An 18578-nucleotide genomic window follows, 5' to 3' on the forward strand; every position below is an offset into this window, starting at 1 on the left:
TTAGTTTTCCATGCTGGAGCTGATGGTGGGTTGCATAATAATACAGCAGCCTTCTTTAAATCACAGGTGGTCAGTTTTTACTTCTTTTCTCATACAAAGTTTTAAAAAGCCAGAGTTAAATAACAGTCATCTGCTGCAGACATGCTGTAGCTGAGCGAGAAGTCTCAGTTCATCTGAGCAACCACTTAGATGAGTTTTATTCAAACACATTCCCCCAGGGGTCGTCTGTCCACGAAAACATGACAAGTATGGCTGCAAAGAACTACCTACATCAAGCTACCCTCCAAACCACAGCATGAATGATCAGCCATTTCTTATTTCATCTGTTGTGCACCAGTTGAACCACAGAAAAGGAACTTAAATAAGGTCAGGACAACCTCAGTGCTACAGGCAGGTCAGCAGATCGTTCATCAGGAACGGAATTTACATTAGAGCCTCAAAAATTGAAAAATACTTGTATCTCAGATTACAACATGTGGTTTTCAACTATGGTACAGGAAGTAATGATTTATTAATCTCAAGAAACTCGTACACATGTATTGTGCAAAAAGTTTACTGGTGTACAGAAGTGTGAGCAGATAAAAAGTCATAACTTTGTATCTGCAGATTAAAAATTTTCCTAAATTTGCGGACTCCGAATCAAACCACACCCACACAGTCCTGATGGGTTTTTTAGTCTTAAACTGGCACCTGAAGAGGCTTTTTTCAAATCTTACTTTGATAGTTGCTTATTTTGTCAATATCTGATGTTGTAGAGAAAAACTTCAAGCTTTAACATTATTGTGAATCAAGTTTTTCATTGCTGATGTCTGGCTGTAAAATGCTTTAAAAGTAAATCTTTTGCAGACCGAAATAGCACCAGAGCAGCAGAACAAAGATTCAAACTAAAGTTTATGAAACTGTGTAACTTTGTATCAACAGACCAAAAAAAAAAATTTTTCAGAAATGCCTTTTTACATGTCAGGGGATACTAGTACTGCTGTTACGTATTTTTATTCAGCAAAGTAACAGTCAGATCTGAAACTTAGCAACATGTGAACATACTATGGCTGACAGCTGACAGGACCCTGAGGCCACACTATGTTGTGCACTGGATGATACAACATCAGTTCCCATCCCTTTATGTCCATTTTTGTCAGCACCAATCCATAATTGATTTCCAGTAACCAAAGTGACTGAATCACTGCCACGTTAATGCATCTCAAATAGCAGTAGAATTACCTCACATCAAGCAGCACATGGATTTGGCTAACGCTAAGAACAAACACTCTACATGGTCTGAAAACACAGCTGAATCTAAGTGTATCTAATAGTGAGGTGTAAACAAAGCCTTGAAGACAGCTTTCATTTTGCTCATTGTGATCTTGAGGGACTGAAGGCAGATACTGTCCAATACTTTGCTGTGGTACTTCGGTGAGACATGAACATCATCTTGCTCACAACAACTGGACAAACACACTGTGCAAGCGTCAGACTTCTGCTCTGCTGATCAAATAATGAGAAATAAAGAAAGACAACGCTGCACTACATGTTAAGAAAAAAACTAAAAAAATCAGCCACAGCATGCAGAGAAGCACTTGTTGTTCTTAGCCTAAACAATGGAAAGCAACTTTGTAGTGGCACAACCTAAGATGGTACAGGCAATGCAACTGGTCCATCTTCATCCATCGAAAACTTCTCCTTTTGTATCACTCATCCTAGGAGCCATTTAACACCTGGTCTACATAAACATACTCTCCTGAACAAGTGCGCAACACAAAGTTATCAGCAAGTATTTTCCTAACCTTAAAAAACTTCAGGTTAGAAATGGAAGCAGCTCCAAATGCTCCGTTACAAACGCTGAACAAATTCAATGCCAGCCCAAAAGAATAAAGTGAACAGAAAATCCATCTTGGCCATCAAACAACATCAAGACATGTGAGCGCATCTGAAACACTCATGCACATTTAGAGGCACATGCAGGGCAGGTGACACATCTTACTCACATCTCTGTCACGTTATCGCTCTCTTGCGCTGCCAGAATCGGGACGCCGGTGATACCATCTGGCTCCAGACATTGCAACATGACGAATGAGCACCGGCAAGCCGACGGGCAACCTCCGAAGGTGGGCGCCGGGGCCAGGCTGAGCAGGGCGAGCACCAGGGGCAGGAGAAGCGTCAGGGCCCGGGGTGCCACAGCCATGCTGAAAAGAGGATGTTCTCAGCAGCAGTGCAGAGGTTTGGCAGCTGTAGTTGGAGTTAGTGTCTGTGTGGTTCACTTAATGAAGAGTGAGCGCAGAGAGGTGCTTTCACACACTCTTCTAGTGGCTCCCTGGCAGGGTTGAGATCCCAGCTGGTCAGGGTCTGGGACTGAGCCACAGCTGTACTGAGCAGCAGGAGGGGCAGGCAGGCAGGCAGGCAGGCAGGCAAGGGGCCTCTGGGGACATGGTGGTAGTGGGCTGCAGCCTCTCTCTTTCTCCCTCTCTCTCCCTCTCCTCCACAATGAAGGGAGGGGCAAGATAACAGGGGCCAGAGTCACCAGACACCTCAGAAAGCGAGAGGAGGAAGAGGGAGGGGTTGGGTGGGGGCGGGGGGGTTAAGGGTGTGTGTTGATAATGATGACAGGAGGAGATGGTGATGGAGATCTCATCTGCCCCCCCCCCCCGGGGGGGAGGTCTGGTGTCCCAGCAGCTCGAGGTGCAAGCAGAGCCAAGAAGTCAGGGCTCGTGGGTGCCGGTTTTGGACACAGCAACACTCTCACACTCGCACTAAAACTCCTGCAGCAACATGCTCCCGTACGGAGGGATGTAGCTCTCTGTCCTCGGAGAATTGATTGTTGGAAGGTTCATGATGGTTTAGACTTGGGAGGTCAGTGATGAATTTAATGGCTGTGGAAAATCACTATCTGCAATAAGCTGTTTTTCAACAGTGTGAACTCCAAGCAGGATCTAAAGATAGGAAATGAAAGCAAAGGAGTATGGGTCTCTGAGCGTGTTGTTTTTCATCACTGGCTCATATACAGTGTTGTCAGCCTCACAGTTGCTGGTACAAAATTTACATGTCCCTCATTGTGATCTTGAAACAATTCAAGTGGTAGTCACAACAACTGACCGACTCCAGTACTTTGCTCTCATGCTTCAACATTATCTCTTGCCACACATGACTGAACAAATGCTCTGTGGCAGCGACACACCTCTGATTTTGAAATGAAAAAATGTTCTGCGGACCTGAAATCAGGGCCAAATGTTCCATTGAAATCTGTTTTTGAGAGAATCTGAGATGAATTGAGGTTACCAGACCTCTGCAGCCCCGCTCCACCCAGCTCAGCTGTCGGTAATGTAGGTATTGGGTTCTGACAAAGATGAATAATGAACGGAATAAAAAAGAAGATATCTTTGGTGTTACTGCTTCAGATTTTAAAAAAGAAATAGTTCATCACGAGTCTGAGAATGTTACAGACATGAAATGCTAAATGTGTGGAGTATTTTTTTAAAATCAAGAGAATTCACACTACATTTTTGGTTCAGTCACATATTCCAACCCGGTCATCTAAAAATTACATTTCTATAAAACTAAACTGCAAAGGAAACGTAACGGATTATGTTCAGAAGCAACGTCAGCTGAGTCACCAGGAGGTGATTGGGGTGGATGGTGGGCGTACAAAGTTGGTCACGTCACAATTATGTTTCCTACATAATGCATCTGCTGCTGCAGTTTAGTTGAATAGAAACATCTAGCAGACACGGTTGCACCTGCAGCCACTACACAGGGCAGTAAAGACGTTATGAACTCATACGTGTTATTATTTGTAGTCAGTATTCCCCTAAAAAAAACACTAAAAATGCAAAGATAAGGTATTAAAAGACAAAACCCTTTGTAATAAAGAAACTCATACAACATTTATCTATAATAAAGAATCCGATCTATAAAATAAAGACTTTCAAGTGGCATTAGTGTATTAAATTTATTTTTTCTTTGTTAAATCACTATCAATTTGGAAAGCCAGATAATAGTTTTAATTAAATATGGAAACAGGAAAAAGCATTCACATATTTAAATGTTTTTTTTCCTCGTTTTGTTGGTGAAGCTCTGATTTAATTTCTAAAACCGAACCTAAACCCTTGCACTTTTCATGGTTTCAGTTTCTAAATAAAGTAAAACCATGCCAGCAGGTCAGCTCTATGTCTACATCACTGACAGTGCCTCTTATCCTATAACTGCTAACATTAACCTGCTGCAGAGACCTGGCTCAGCCCATCACACACACATGTGTTCTGTACATGAGTGGGGCTGGTTTTTACATGTGCCCCACCCCCATTCCTCTTAGTCTTAGTCTGCACATGAGTAAGGTCATAGTGTCCCAACCACAATTACTGGCCATAAGCTGAATAGCCATTTTTGCTGCCGTCATCAGGATTATCTGGTGGCTTAATTACTCTTCCTTTTACGCCCCCTTTTTCTTGGTCTTAGCTCAGCAAATAGTGCGGCGGGACAAGGCACTCATTCACAGGAAACGTGTTTGAGAGCTCGTCAGGCAGAGCAGTTAGAAGATGAAAAACTGAATGGACGGCATTTGGGAGATGTAATTGACAACATTCAACATAATCATGCTAAACAAACATATGCAAATTAAACCATGCAAACAGGTTGTAATGTACATTATCTGAGCATGTTTTCACACCCTTAGTATATATATTGCTTTCTATCTTAAACCCATATTTCAACCATGATAGCTGCACAGCAGTGGGTCCACCACTCTGATCCAGATTGAAATATCTCAACTATTGGATGGGAGGAATCCAGTGGTGATCTGACTTTTCCTCTAGTGCAAGAAAGCAAAGATCTTACCTTATCCAGTGAAAGGTCTCAACATTTACTAGATGGATTGCCATGAAATTTGGTAGAGACATTACAAACCTTTCTGAGGGGGGTATGAAAGAGCTTTATATCTAGCTTTTTATCTAGCGCCACCGTCTGGTTAAAATTCTAATTTGTCTTTATGACTAAATATCATCAAACTATGATGAAATTCCCATCAGGATCAGCTGAACTTTTGTGTTTGTATTTTTGCTAATTACTGAAAAAATTGAGTGTAAAACAATGGACACTCATTGTCAACAGTAGCCATCATTGGCTCAGCACCAATGGTGGCATAATTTCCATGTCATATGAGAAAGAGGGCACAAACAGGAAAGTAACATTTTCAAGAGCAGCAATCATGGTCACATGTGCCCGATGGCAGTGTTTGATTTGAGACACGGCATTAGAGTTGTTCACTACATCTTGTGTTTGTGGTCACATTATTATCATAGGTCAATTTTGCTTTGCTCTGATTTTCCCATAGCAACGCCGCCTCCCTTACGTCCAACTGAGAGATAAAGCACAGAAAGAAAGAATTAAGTTACTCTACGTTCATGTTTATTTAGTTAAATACATTTATATTTATTTTGCTGGAAACTGCAGCACAATCACTTGCTATAAGGAGTCTGCTTAGAATCAGGAGTTCGTTTGGACACAATAAGTCCTGATAAAACAATAACCAATCAAGCAATTTACATTTGCTGCCCACACACATCATCAGCTTCCTCTAGAGGTCCACGTTAACTTCATAAAGTTGACAACTAGAATAAAACATCCATTGAAAATTGTCTGCTCTGAACAATAGAAGAATATGAGACATATTATAAAGTTTTACTCAGTGAGATATCCACCAGCTGAAAAATATGACACAAAATTACATTATGATAAACAACACGAAATCAAAATATTCTGATTTTCATAACATACTTCTTATGACTGGTATTTTACAAACAAATTCTGTATGTGGCATTATTGCATCATATCTTTTCTCTCATGCTCATTTCTGTCTGTCCTTGTCCTCATTTCAATCAGCACAATTAATTTACATATAATCTAATTTCATACGAGCCATGTGACAATTTTCAACCTCCCATCATTTGGAAATAGTGGACGTTTGACAGATAATAATGGCCTCCTTTCTCTCTGGGTATTTAATTAGATTACTGTTTTTATGCATTATAGTGATTGATGGTCATAGAAGGGGTTAATTGCAACACTTGGATTTTGAATCAATCTCCCCCTGTCACGTCAAAGATATACATACTGGGTAGGACTCAGCTCACTAGGAACAGACACAGCCACTGTTACATCCTGTGTTATAGACTTGACCATGTTACCAGCCATATCTCCACCATGTGTCCATAACGTCCTCTCTCTATCTTTCTGTCATATACACACACAAATATGCAACTGCTCAGTGTGCAGCCTCATTAAATCATTCTGAGATAAAAGTCCAGCAAACAAATCTTGATATATCTTATTCCTCTGAGGTATAGAGACCCATTGTTGTCCAAAAACTATCAAAAACCCATCTCCCTACATCCCATCATCAATGCCCAGCTGTTTTAGAGAATTATTTTGCCTTTTTAGCCACGCTAGCAGCACAACCCTGAAGACGGCAATCCACTTTGTTTCAGACTGAACTATCTCTACAACTATAAAATGGACTGGCATGAAATTTTGTATAGATATAATCATGGTGCCCAGAGGATGAAGCATCCTCACTTTAAGGATCCCCTGACTTTTCCTCTAGCACCATCATGTGGTTGACATTTTTAGTTTTTAATTAAATGTCTCAAAAACTAGAGGATGGAGTTTGGTGCACATGTCCAAAGTGGACAGAGGGTGAATTCCAATGACTTGCATACAGACATCTGTGGTTCCTGCTAACATTGATAATGCCCTGACTTTCACTCTTGTGTCACCATGAGATTGACTTCTGTAATTTTGAGGTAAATGTCTTGAAAACTATCAGATGGACTGCAATCATGTTCCCCTCTGGTTGAATCGTAATAACTTAACTTCTCATTTGGTTTCACCGTGGCGCCACTCTTTGGTTTATTTGTTTTATTTGTGCTTATTGCTAATGAGTAAATATTAGCATGCTTACTACTTAAACTAAGACAGTAATCATGAGCATGTTAGCATTGTCATTATGAGCACGTTAGCATGCTGATGATAGCAGTTAGCTCAAAGAACTGCTGTGCCTAAGTGCCGCCTCACAGAGCTGCTAGCATGGCTGTAGACTGTCTGTATTAAGACAATGCTTCTTTTAATCTCAGCATCTTGACAAATATAGAGTTGAAGCCACTTTTCCCTGACTGTGATGCTTTTCAACCAACATACCCTGCAAAGGGTGAACTTTGTTTTTTGTTTTTTTGCTTTCTTCTATTTTCCTAAGTCTGAAGGAAATATATATGGTCTAAACGTAACTTGTTTGGCAGAAAATATGAAGGAGCTACATATAAGAGAAACAGCTTGTGTTTTGTTAAAGGTTTGAGAATTTCGCAAAAGTAAAGATCAGTTTAATCCTTTTTGTTGGAAACGCCTCCAGAAAGTCTGGAGAAAGCTATGAAGATATTCCCTTTCATCCTATCATGATAAAGAAAAACACTTGAGAACACTTTCAAGGCTGTAAAAACCAATGGGTGCATCTACTGTATGTTATTTTATATGGAATGCATGAACAGTATATCTGCGTAGCAACAGCACAGGGAAGGGCTGGGGGTGCGTTGGGGTTGAGTGGGGGGATGTTAAACACATGCGGAGAGGAAGAGTCTAAGAGAGGCTGCACTACTGTCAGACCCTTAAACAATAATCAATCAGTTTCATATATATGTGCAGCACTGGCAAGAGAGAGAGAGAGAGAGAGAGAGAGAGAGAGAGAGAGAGAGAGAGAGAGAGAGAGAGAGAGAGAGAGGGGTGGAAGGAGTGGGTGACAGAGAGAACGAAAGAGAGAGAGTGTAACAAGAAAATGAGCAGGTGAGTAAAAGCTCTTTTGGACCAAGGACAAGGAAAGGCTTTTACACTTTAAGTGGTAAATGTACAGAGCTGCCATGTTTGTATGTAGGCTGTGTTTCCTCTGGCTGCCATTCACTTGCTGTACATTGATTAATGTACAGAACACTGATAAGATGGATTGTTATTATATTCTTTTAAAATAATTTCAGTATTTTTGTAGGAAATAAAACCAGTTCGGTTGCCCAAACATCAACCATGAATATCTAAGTATTTAAAAACTAAGTGCCTGAACAAATAATTCCCTCCTGGTGGAAGTTCAAAGATGTCGGTGACACAATACTTACTCATACTTTCCAAATTTCCTTTGACAATAATAAAACAAGGTCCATTTAGTGGCTGTTCTGGAGCTTTTGATCAATGATCTTCATGAAAAGATGGCGCATACCCAGTTGCTAAGGATAAGTAGTTGATAACATTTAATCTTTTTTCCCAGAGCACTTAAAATTGTGATTAAAGTAATCGGAAAGAGAACACAAATTTAAACCTCTATAATTTTGTGTTCAGTGACCTTGACTTTGCTATTTCTAAAAACTCCAAAGTACATCATTTAAAAATAATGACCCTGTCTTAGTTGGTGTTGAAGTTATTATTATTGTTATTATTATTATTAAAAGCTGGCCTGCGGCCCTGCTAATAAATGTGCACTTTTATCTTGAATATGATCATTTTGTATTCAGTTTTCTCCTGTAAAACATTTCTATTAGTATTAACACTCAGCATACTCAAGTATAATGTGGAATTGCACTGCCATATATTATCTAGAATAAGTTCAAATGTAAAGAAGAAACTTTTTAACCCATTACCTATACAGTAGCACACATTATTTTCATTAAGTTCATGAAATAAAAAGTAACAGCACATTAATATTTTTGAATGTCTGTTTACTGAAGGGGTTTTATTTACTTCTTTTCACTTCAAAAATCAACAAATATATATAAATGCAGTATATGCTGTACAGAATTTAATTCCGTTTGAGACAAACTTGTGATTTTGGGCTATGTAAGTAACTTGACTTGTGTAGATCATGATTTTTCTTTTATTGCCCATGATAATGGCAACCCTGTCACCTACAAATTACTTTATACTATTCTCAGTCGATGCTCAGCGCAAAGTCTAAGATGCATTTTTCACCAAAATACAACTCAGTGTGCACTGCCTCATTTGAATGAACCTCCCACCTGTTTGCACCTCTCTTCTCACCTCTGCGCTCAACATCAAAATACCACATAGATGGAGATCACAAAAATACCAAACTGTTGCTCCTCATTGAATTGATTTGAAAGTAATCGTTTGTTTACAAGAAAACTCCATAGTGGACCTTTAACCGATGCAATGATCTTTTTCTAAGTCATCTAAGTCACTTTTGGAAATTATATTGCAAGAGCAGACATGAAATACTCTGCCAGTGCATGTTTAGAATCAGCAGATACACTTTGTGTGGAAGACATGTTCATTTAGAAAAATTCCTAATTACATTGATAAAAAACATAATTCAGACAGTTCTGCATTTCTGTAGTTACATATATGCTGTTGCAGCTGCTGTTTGCTGTTGTCGTATATAAACTGCTGCCTCACCAGTGACAAATAAACCCAATTCCCACAGTCTTTAAAACCAATAGGAGTTTCTTGTTCCACAAATGGAGGAAAGTATTGAGGTGACTAATGGTACAGAGGCATCTCAATGCAATAAACAAGCCACTTACAGTATTTCCTTAAGAGCTGAGCAACCAGCACAACTGGCCCTGATGAGTGGACACTCAACAAGCATATGAGCTAAGAAAGGTTGGTTACAGCAAAAACATTTTTCAACATTTAAATTGATTTTACCACTTTTTTTTTTAGGAGCAACATAAACACAAGGTTGATTCCAGCTATTGAAAGCTTTCCAGTTCTTAACATCTATGCATCAACAGTTTCATCTACAGCTATTTTCTATGGTAAATAATGTTGTTGATTTTTTCACAGTAATCCAACCTAATTACTGTTTTCTAATTCAAATCAAAATCAAACAAAGGTATAGCAGTGAAAAAGACAGCTTGGATAAAATAGCTGCATTTATTTAGTTTGAGCCTGAGTCATAAGAGTGACACTAACAGAGTGGGCGGCCTGAGAAAACCGAAATCAGAGCCCCAGCCCTGGTCATGTTAACGCCATACGTTATCCAAAGAGCTCGACAGGAGCATGTGTCCTCTGTCTCTTATCAGATGAGATGTAGTTCTGTACAAGCTGATGGAACAAGATACAGAGAGGGGTCTCTGTGTAAGCCATCACATGCTGCAGTGTCTTTATCTACAGATCTGGACATTAAAGCCACCCCCAGCCCCTTGTCAGACGAAATCCTCTCCTCCCTGATCGATACACCACCAAGCAAAACAACGGTGTTGGATGTAGCCGTCTCAAATTCGTCACATCTCCACTCCTCTTTTTTACATTCACCCAACCCTCTCCCATCTTATTTTCCATTTGCATCGGTGGCTGGATCATCAACACCCAACCAGTAATGCCTGGACCAGCGTGTGTGTGTGTGTGTGTGTGTGTGTGTGTGTGTGTGCGTGCGTGCGTGCGTGCGTGCCTGCGTGCGTGCCTGCGTGCGTGCATGCGTGTGTGACTCAGTATATTCTCAACTGCTACTTGCTCACTTTATGTAATGGTGCATGTCTTGGATGCATGCCTCTATTTGTGTGTGAGTGTGTGTGTTCACAGAAGCAGATCACGAGGGGTAAACCCATAATCAATGCGCTGGAGTAAGCTGTAGTAGAAGTTTTGTGTGTGTGTGTGTGTGTGTGTGTGTGTGTGTGTGTGTGTGTGTGTGTAACCAGATCGGCCCGTCTCAGCCCCTCATTAGTAGCCGGGCTGTGGACACCAGAGGCCTCTGAGAGGCTCATGCAGATGAGCAGAAACCTGAGGAGCTGTGGTGGGGGCTGGGGGGTGAGACAGCAGCAGTTAGCTCAGAAGCTAATGAGCAACATCATCTCTCCTCTCTTTCTCTCTGCCCATTTTACCATCTACATTGTTTGTCTCTGCTTCCTCAGTCTTTTCCTTTGTCTTTTTCTCAACAAAATGCTAAACAGACCTATTTTTGTTTTTCCTTTACCCAATAAGAAAAGTCAAGTGGCCTTGCACCCAGTGGCATGGCACATATGTATACAGCAGTTGTGCACACTTTTAATTTGTGCATAAAATAGTCGAACAAAAATCAAAATAATGGAAAAAAGCTTTATAGCTCGGCTGAGATAGAAAAGTTGGTCAATCAATGAAAGCAAAACCAGCAGTATCCCTTAGAAAATTACATCCATCTGCTTCATAAAAAAAAAGAAAGAAAGAAAGAAACTTGGTTGTGTTCATCTCCATTTCCGTGGGTGAAGGGCTAATTAATGGACATTTCAAACTGTCAAATATCCTCCCCATAAAAACAACAGCATTAGTCATTTCAGGGAATGCCCAGTAATGCTAAACATTTACGTCAAAGTGACAAAATCCTATAGCAGTGGGAATAATTGTAACCGATCATCTGACATTTACATCCAGTTCCCTCTGTGACTGGCCAGCTCTGTGAGACAGGAGTCGAGGATTGTACTTCTCTGCTCATTTTCTTCGTAACTGTCAGGGCATTTTTCATGTGAAAAAGCAAGTGTAGCTCTGTGAATGCCTTCCCAAAGACACTCTGAAAATGTGTATTCAAACAATGTCAGATACCAGATCAGAAAATGCTTCTACAGTAGGTTGTCACTCAGGAGAATTATTATTTTGTTGTTTAATTTGAAGGACTGTACCTTGGATGCAACTATTTTCTCTCTTAGTCTGCGTGTCAGTCTCTTTATCTTTCTACCAGCCTTCCAGTTTCCATCAGTGCTGCTGAAGCACTCAAGCACATTCAGCATCAGGTGAATATAAGGTACAGCCTCCTTACAAAAGAACATGAGCAGAAAAAAAGACACACTCCCCATGTAGCTCTAAGCTGCTCCTCAGCAGCACCCTGCGTTTGTCCGTCTTTCTTCACACAGTCCAGTGCAGTCTTACATTCACTGCAGTCACTCTTCACTGTCAATTGTTCCTTCTCACACACACAGAAATAGCCTCTATAACAGATCAAGAGCAGTACACCTGGCCACCAGGGAGAAGAATCACACCAACTAAACAGTAGAGGAGAATTCATTGAGCGTACAGCATGTGTGTTAATAATGTCGTGTCAGTAAACCTTGCAGAGTGCACTTTGGGTCTGTGATGTTGGTATTAAATGCACAGTTCAGTGTTTTATGTTCTTACTTATTTACCTTCTAAAAACAACTCTTTTTTGGATCCCTACACATTCAAATAAAATTTTACTTGAATTTTTACATTTGTGATATTTTTTTGTTTTCTGGCTATGAAGTTCTCATATTTAGTATTATGTCTCTACATATGACCTCCTGTGAGCAACGACGATTTACTATTAATAATGGTTTGAGTCTACAGCAATAAGTTTTCAAACCAACAGGCTAAAACAACTATTTTTCAAGTTATTGCTGCTGTACTTTGTCATTTAAACCAACAACACTGCTTCATTAACAGACAAAATTCTGCCATATGCAATAATAAAAACCAAACATGCAAGAATAAAAAACAACTCTCTCCCGTTCGTTCCCTCATTGTGTGACTGTCACTCTGTCTCCCCCTCCTTCCCAGCAGCCACATCTCCAGCTCATATCCATGTTTACAAAGAGCTGCTCTCCATTATCCTAATTGAAAAATGAGAGTAAAGTGCCACTTTATTCTCAATACACGGCCATAACCCCTCTATTCATCTCATGCACTACAGTTCATCCCACGGCAGCAAAGACAAATCTTCAGTTTTTCTGCACAGAGATGACAAAGTATTAACTATTTGTTTTTGTTTAATCAGTTTTAATTTATAATTGAACTAGAAAATAAGACTACACACACACACACACACACACACACACACACACACACACACACTCACACACACACACACACACACTTCCCAGAACTACCAGAATTGTTTTGTAATATTAACATTGGAGGCCTTTATGTCACTCATGCACTACATGTTCTACATCTAGGTCCACTCCCATAAAGAGGTTTATGGAATATGCTTTCTGCAGCTCTGGGAAAAGTCAATAATCCAATGAAATACACAGCGGGAACACTATAATCACGTACCGCTCTCATGCCGTGATGCCACGAGTCATTAGTGGAAAATACAGTACAAACGCAGAGTAACGTCAAGAACAGCGGATCCTACTGATGGAGAAAAACAGCAACCCTCTAGGTTATTCTTAAAACACCCAGATTATATATGGGATGTTACATATCGTATATTAGCTCAGGTTGAATGGTTTGTTTTATATGCACCTGAAATACAATTTGTTTTGTTCTAGGAAACAATCTGCAACATTTTCGTCTTAATAATTTGCTGATTTTACCATTAACTTGACTCACTACTTCCACTGTGAGTGAGAATCACAACAATGATTCAACCCAGCCAAAAAAAGCTTTTAGCGTTCTAATTACTGAGTCTGGTTAGTCTTTCCTGGTGAATCACCTCCTGTGCATCCGGAAACAACAAAAAAAATTAACCACTCTAACCCCAGCTCTATGAGCACAGGCTTTCCCAATCAGACTGTGTGAACGGGAACAGCAGTCACTTTGGAATAAACAGAGGGACTGGGTAGGTGGCAATCATCGGTATCACATTTAATGGAAGTGACTTATCACTGAACCCACTTTTTGACTTCGTAAAATATATGTACAGTCATTTTATTCCACTATCAGTTGATCTAGAGCTGAAAGAAATTGTTGGCTAATTGATGCAACAATTGCAACTATTTTGATAATCAATTAATCATTTCAGTGGGCTTTTTCAAGTCCCAGGAGCAAATTGAAGTTTTTATCATACGAGTTGTGAAGGTTTCGGCTGGTTGAGCGTCAGAGGACATTTCCATAAAGTTGTACATTTCTCAAATTCCTAACATTGTCCCGCTGGCCACCTTTTGAGTTTTTGAGACACAGAGGAAGACGCCATGTCTGAGGTTCAGTTCACGTTGAGTGGCATCCCGCTGTGCCTCCAGTTTTTGAGGTGGACTGTGTGAGTGGCAGCATTAGCTTTCAACCCACAGGAATCCTTACAGCAACCCTTTTCTATGAGAAATTCAACTTTCATTCAGCATAGTTAAAATATTGCATCATCTCCTAATATTCAGCACTGTGAACAAATGAATCACAAAGTGTGCAGCGGCCTGCAGTTTCAGTTAATGATATGTCAGCATGCCTCAACGAGCAAAACATCAGGCACCGCATTGGATTAAAAAAAGATGTGGTCTGTTTGCCTCCATTTTAGCAGCATTTCTCAAGTGCACTTTGCCTTGCAAATGTCGAGAGAAACTGTATTTGAAGTGAAGTATTTTGTTAATGCTGAAGAAAGGCTGTCTCCAAACCTTCCTACCTCAACAGACCCACTCCTCTCTCCACACATAGAGAACACAATTGGATGCTACAAAATTAAACAGGAAAGCTGTTATACAGCCTATTTTCTTAATGCAGACAAACCTATTAACCATGTTGATGCAAGTATTAGCTGACCCTGACTTTTTAAAGACAACAACCCCTTTGATTAAAGCATTTCAACATATATTGTCAGTCTTAAATGTGGACAACATGGAGTAAGTAAAAATTGTGAGATTTCGATTGTGACATTTGTACATTTAGTTATACAGCATAAATAAATAAAATACAGTCAAGAGTGATCCATTTCTTTTTTTTCTCTTTATCAGTAATGTACTCACCAACGTACATCAGTGAAGCTCTTGGAAATCAGGTTTGTCTGACTTTGTCTGTTATTATTGTTAAGATTGTCATTTTAGTTTTCCTCTAAACACATCTTAACATTATTCTTGAGAAACGGTGACTCACTAACTCGAGTACAAGCAGAAGAGAAAACTATCACTAACCTAGCAACATTAAAGCTACACACAAACCAAATCACATCCCTCTCTGGCCCTGTTCAGCCCTGGCATTAACATGTGTGACCCGATCTTCAGAGGTAAGCTCTGAGTACGTCAGTTCACACGTGGCATTAGATTGCGTCTCCTCATGCATCTTGCATCCTGCACTATATGCAAATAATAATATGTTGTTGGTCGAGAGAGAGAGAGAGAGAGAGAGAGAGAGAGAGAGAGAGAGAGAGAGAGAGAGAGAGAGAGAGAGAATTTAAATGAATGTTAAATGTATATATATCTTTTCCCTATTCATACTGCCTTGTGCAGTCTGCTTTGAAAATGCTTTATTTGACTATGGTCCTGTCAATAAAACCTCTTTGAATTTGAGGGAGAGAGCGAGACAGAGAGCAAGACAATGAGAGGGTGATAGAGAGGGGCACGGGGGGGCTGAGCGAATCGTTGCACTGTGCACATTCTCTGCAATGAAATAAGATTTTAGCCATTAGTAAAGTATTTTTGGTTAATTATTAAGCTAATTAGACTGTGGCAAAGAACGTCTGTGGAGTAAGCGCCCCCTCAATGTGGCCACTGCTAAAAGAATGTGGCCACATGTGGCGCAGACCATCTCTGAATGTGGTCGGAGTGATTGGATCTCAAATGCGTCCTCAATGCATCTTTGGTGCGTTCACACCTGAACTTAGAGCTGTCCACTTTTTTCTACATTTTTCTCTGCACCTCAATCAACCAATCAGTCACAGCCCACTATAGCCCACTATTCCAGTTCAAATCTATCATCTGGCCAAATACAGGACACTTTAGGAGCTGACTTGTGTGGACGCTGGGTCTTAGAGTAGCCAGGTTTTCCAGAATGTATTTTGCACCAACAAATAGTGAAGGCAGAAACTTTGAGTTAGACTCAAAGAAGCTCTAATTTTCGACCTAGGACTGCTATTGTTTTGATATTTTTACAGCTGAGAAAGTAACCATTTAGATTTCGAATAAGTGGCCAGTGTATCCAAATAATGCCTCTTCGCAAATTCGTTCTGATGTTTTCATGGATGTGAGGTCATGTCAGGATGGGTGAGAGCGACGGTCATCTCAGCTCCCGCAGTTCAGCTCCCAAGATGACTAATCAATGTGCACCGTCATCCAGGGGAGAACAGTGTTATCACTGCTGGCTCTGACGCCTCCACAGCATTTGATATATTTCATTCCTTTTGCAAGATAAATTTTGGTCTTTGATTGGAGATGAAATATAATATTTGTTATTGCTCCATTAGTTTGTCTGAAGGTAAGGTTAAGCTTCATGTTTTGCCTCTGTAGACACTGGGGTACAGATATGCCTCAACCACATTTCAATAATAATTGTCTGAAATTCCAATCTCCAGAATATAAGGGGATGGTGATGCATTTTGAAATTCCATGTCACTAATTAAAAATTTAAATGAATCACTGAAGTTTGTTCTGTGAATTTCATCATTTCAAGAACAGTAACAGTGAGTAAAAAGCAGTACATAGCTTGTTCGTTTGTACTGTATTAAAACAGCAAATGTGTCTCAGCGGATTCTGTGTGTGAACGAGAAGCTGCCGGGAGACTGCTGCGTGTCGACTTGGCAGGATGGGCTGCTGCTCTGTGATCAGAATGGCAGATTAGGTGTTAGCAGCACCAGGAGGAGTCAGTGCAGCTCTTTCCAAGTCACGCAGAGCCCTGCAGAGTAAAGCACCAGAGACCAGCAACCGTGTGTGTGTGTGTGTGTGTGCGCGTGTGTGTGTGTGTGAGAGAGAAAACGTGCCTGTATATCTGCATGTGTGTATCTTTTGTGTATGAGTATGTGTGGCATATAGCATGTGCACGCTTTTACGGCTGCACAGCTTCTCCTGCACTCTCTCTCCCTATTCCTGGTGTGTGTGTGTGTGTGTGTGTGTGTGTGTGTGTGTGTGTGTGTGTGTGTGTGTTGTGTGTGTAAAGAGGATGCTGGTGATAATGATGAATAGTGCGGTCCCCAGTGTCACAACTGCATTTTACTCAATGAATAAAGAAAAATTTGACCTGCAATTTTATAGCATTTGTGTCAGTCATTCTGACCCTTATAGCAAAAGTGGGCTATTAACAGGTGCAAAGCAACAGTATCTCAATTTCAATGTTGTGCATGTGAAAACATTCTAGAGAATGGGCTCAAAGTGCCATCTATCAGATTTTGAAAAAGACATGATTGTCAGGAGGGCAGGTCTGAACATCAACAAGACTGAAGTGTTGCTTTTCCAAGGCAGCAATCTGAATTGAAACATCATCAAAACGTTTGCTAAGTGGAAGGAAGACCTCACTCCAGTCAATCCAATAGAAGGGATCACCAGTCTACAGTGAGACAAGGTAGGTAATAAAGTGTGACTACAGTCCGACATATACTCTCAATTTCAGGATTCAGAAGCAGCGTGGAGGGTGGATTTTCTGTCCATGGAAATCGGCTGATTACATTTACATTGTTGGAGACTTGGGCAACACAACTGATTTAACCCACTTGGAGAGAGACAGTTTCTGTCTGGACATTTGCCTCTTAGTCAGGGTACGTCATTCCCATTTAGATTAGTTCAAAAACATTTGATCTTATGACCGTAATCAAAACAGTTGGTAATAAAGGTGTTAGAGGAAGAAAGAAATAATAAAATAATCAAAGGGATTTGATCATCAACCAAAGTATGGGTCAAACTGAAATATTGACCTGATGATGGTGCTAGATAAAAGTCAGAAGATAACCAAAATTCATTAGGATTTATCATGAAGGGGAGAGGAATGCATTTATCAAATTTTATGCTAATCCATCAGGGAGATGTTGAATTATTTCACTTGCTAAATGAAAACTTTGACCTCATAATGGCTCTAGAGGTAAAGAGAGGGGATTATCAAAGTCAGTAGGATTCATCCTCTGGGGACCATTAATACGTGTAAAAATTCATGGCAATTCATCCACTAATTATTGAGATGTTTCAGTTTGGACCAAAATTGTGGACTGACCTACCAACGTTACATTTCTATATCAACTGCAGGTAATACACTGACTTTAGATAACTACCTCACACAACCCCATGTCAAATAACCCGAACTATCTCTTTAAGTAAAGATAATTTAAAGTGAGAGCCATAGTAATCCTATCACTTCCTGTTTCTACTGCATTGAACACAAATTGTTAGACATTAAAGCAAAGGGAAATTTACTATATTTAAAATTCATAGACACTCTGAACAGTTTTTAAACAGCCTTATCATCACAATATTTAGCAATATCCTGACTAGGGTAAGTGGAGAGAGGCAGAGCCTAAACAGTATAAATGACTGCTGGATAATGATTTAATTGATGAGCGTACTGACCAAGAACACAACCAACAACCCTTTGGGCAACATCATAATTTATCAACCAGATGTATCCCTTTGTTTGCCCCCTGTTCAGGCTGAGACTTGCCCCATCCCATTGGCCAACTGAGGCCAATCCTGGAAGGAGGCTATAAAGCTGCCATTTTGGCAGGATGGATGGGGATCAGTAACCGGGTTGGGAGATGTGGCCCACCAGAGGCCTGGCTGTAATCAGAGTAAATTGATGGTGAATGGTTTCTGTGTCACATTTTCACATCAGCTTTGGTGAAACACGAATAAAGGGTCAAGAACATGCATGGAAACACACAAATATTAAATCCCATGCTCAGAAACTTGTGAGTAGGATGTCAGCAGCTGTGTCACAAGAGATGCTGTGGGTATAAGCTCATTTTCCAACCAGTTGGACATTGA

At 40.2% G+C, this 18578-nt stretch overlaps 1 protein-coding gene across 2 annotated transcripts in view; it reads right to left on the reverse strand.

Annotated features, from left to right (window-relative positions):
* ntrk1 (neurotrophic tyrosine kinase, receptor, type 1) overlaps positions 1 to 18578 on the reverse strand; it is a 75441-nt gene that overhangs the window by 46262 nt on the left and 10601 nt on the right. For both annotated transcript variants that reach the window (XM_087174217.1, XM_087174216.1), the window contains one exon: positions 1986 to 2927. In XM_087174217.1, the coding sequence (XP_087030343.1) occupies positions 1986 to 2182 (197 nt within the window). In that variant the 5' untranslated portion in view covers positions 2183 to 2927. The remainder of the gene's footprint in view (positions 1 to 1985; positions 2928 to 18578) is intronic.

This window comes from Seriola lalandi, unplaced genomic scaffold (assembly GCF_002814215.2).
Source record: "Seriola lalandi dorsalis isolate HSWRI2012SDOR001 ecotype SW California unplaced genomic scaffold, Sedor1 jcf7180002054330, whole genome shotgun sequence".
In the NCBI taxonomy this organism is placed as follows: Eukaryota; Metazoa; Chordata; class Actinopteri; order Carangiformes; family Carangidae; genus Seriola; species Seriola lalandi.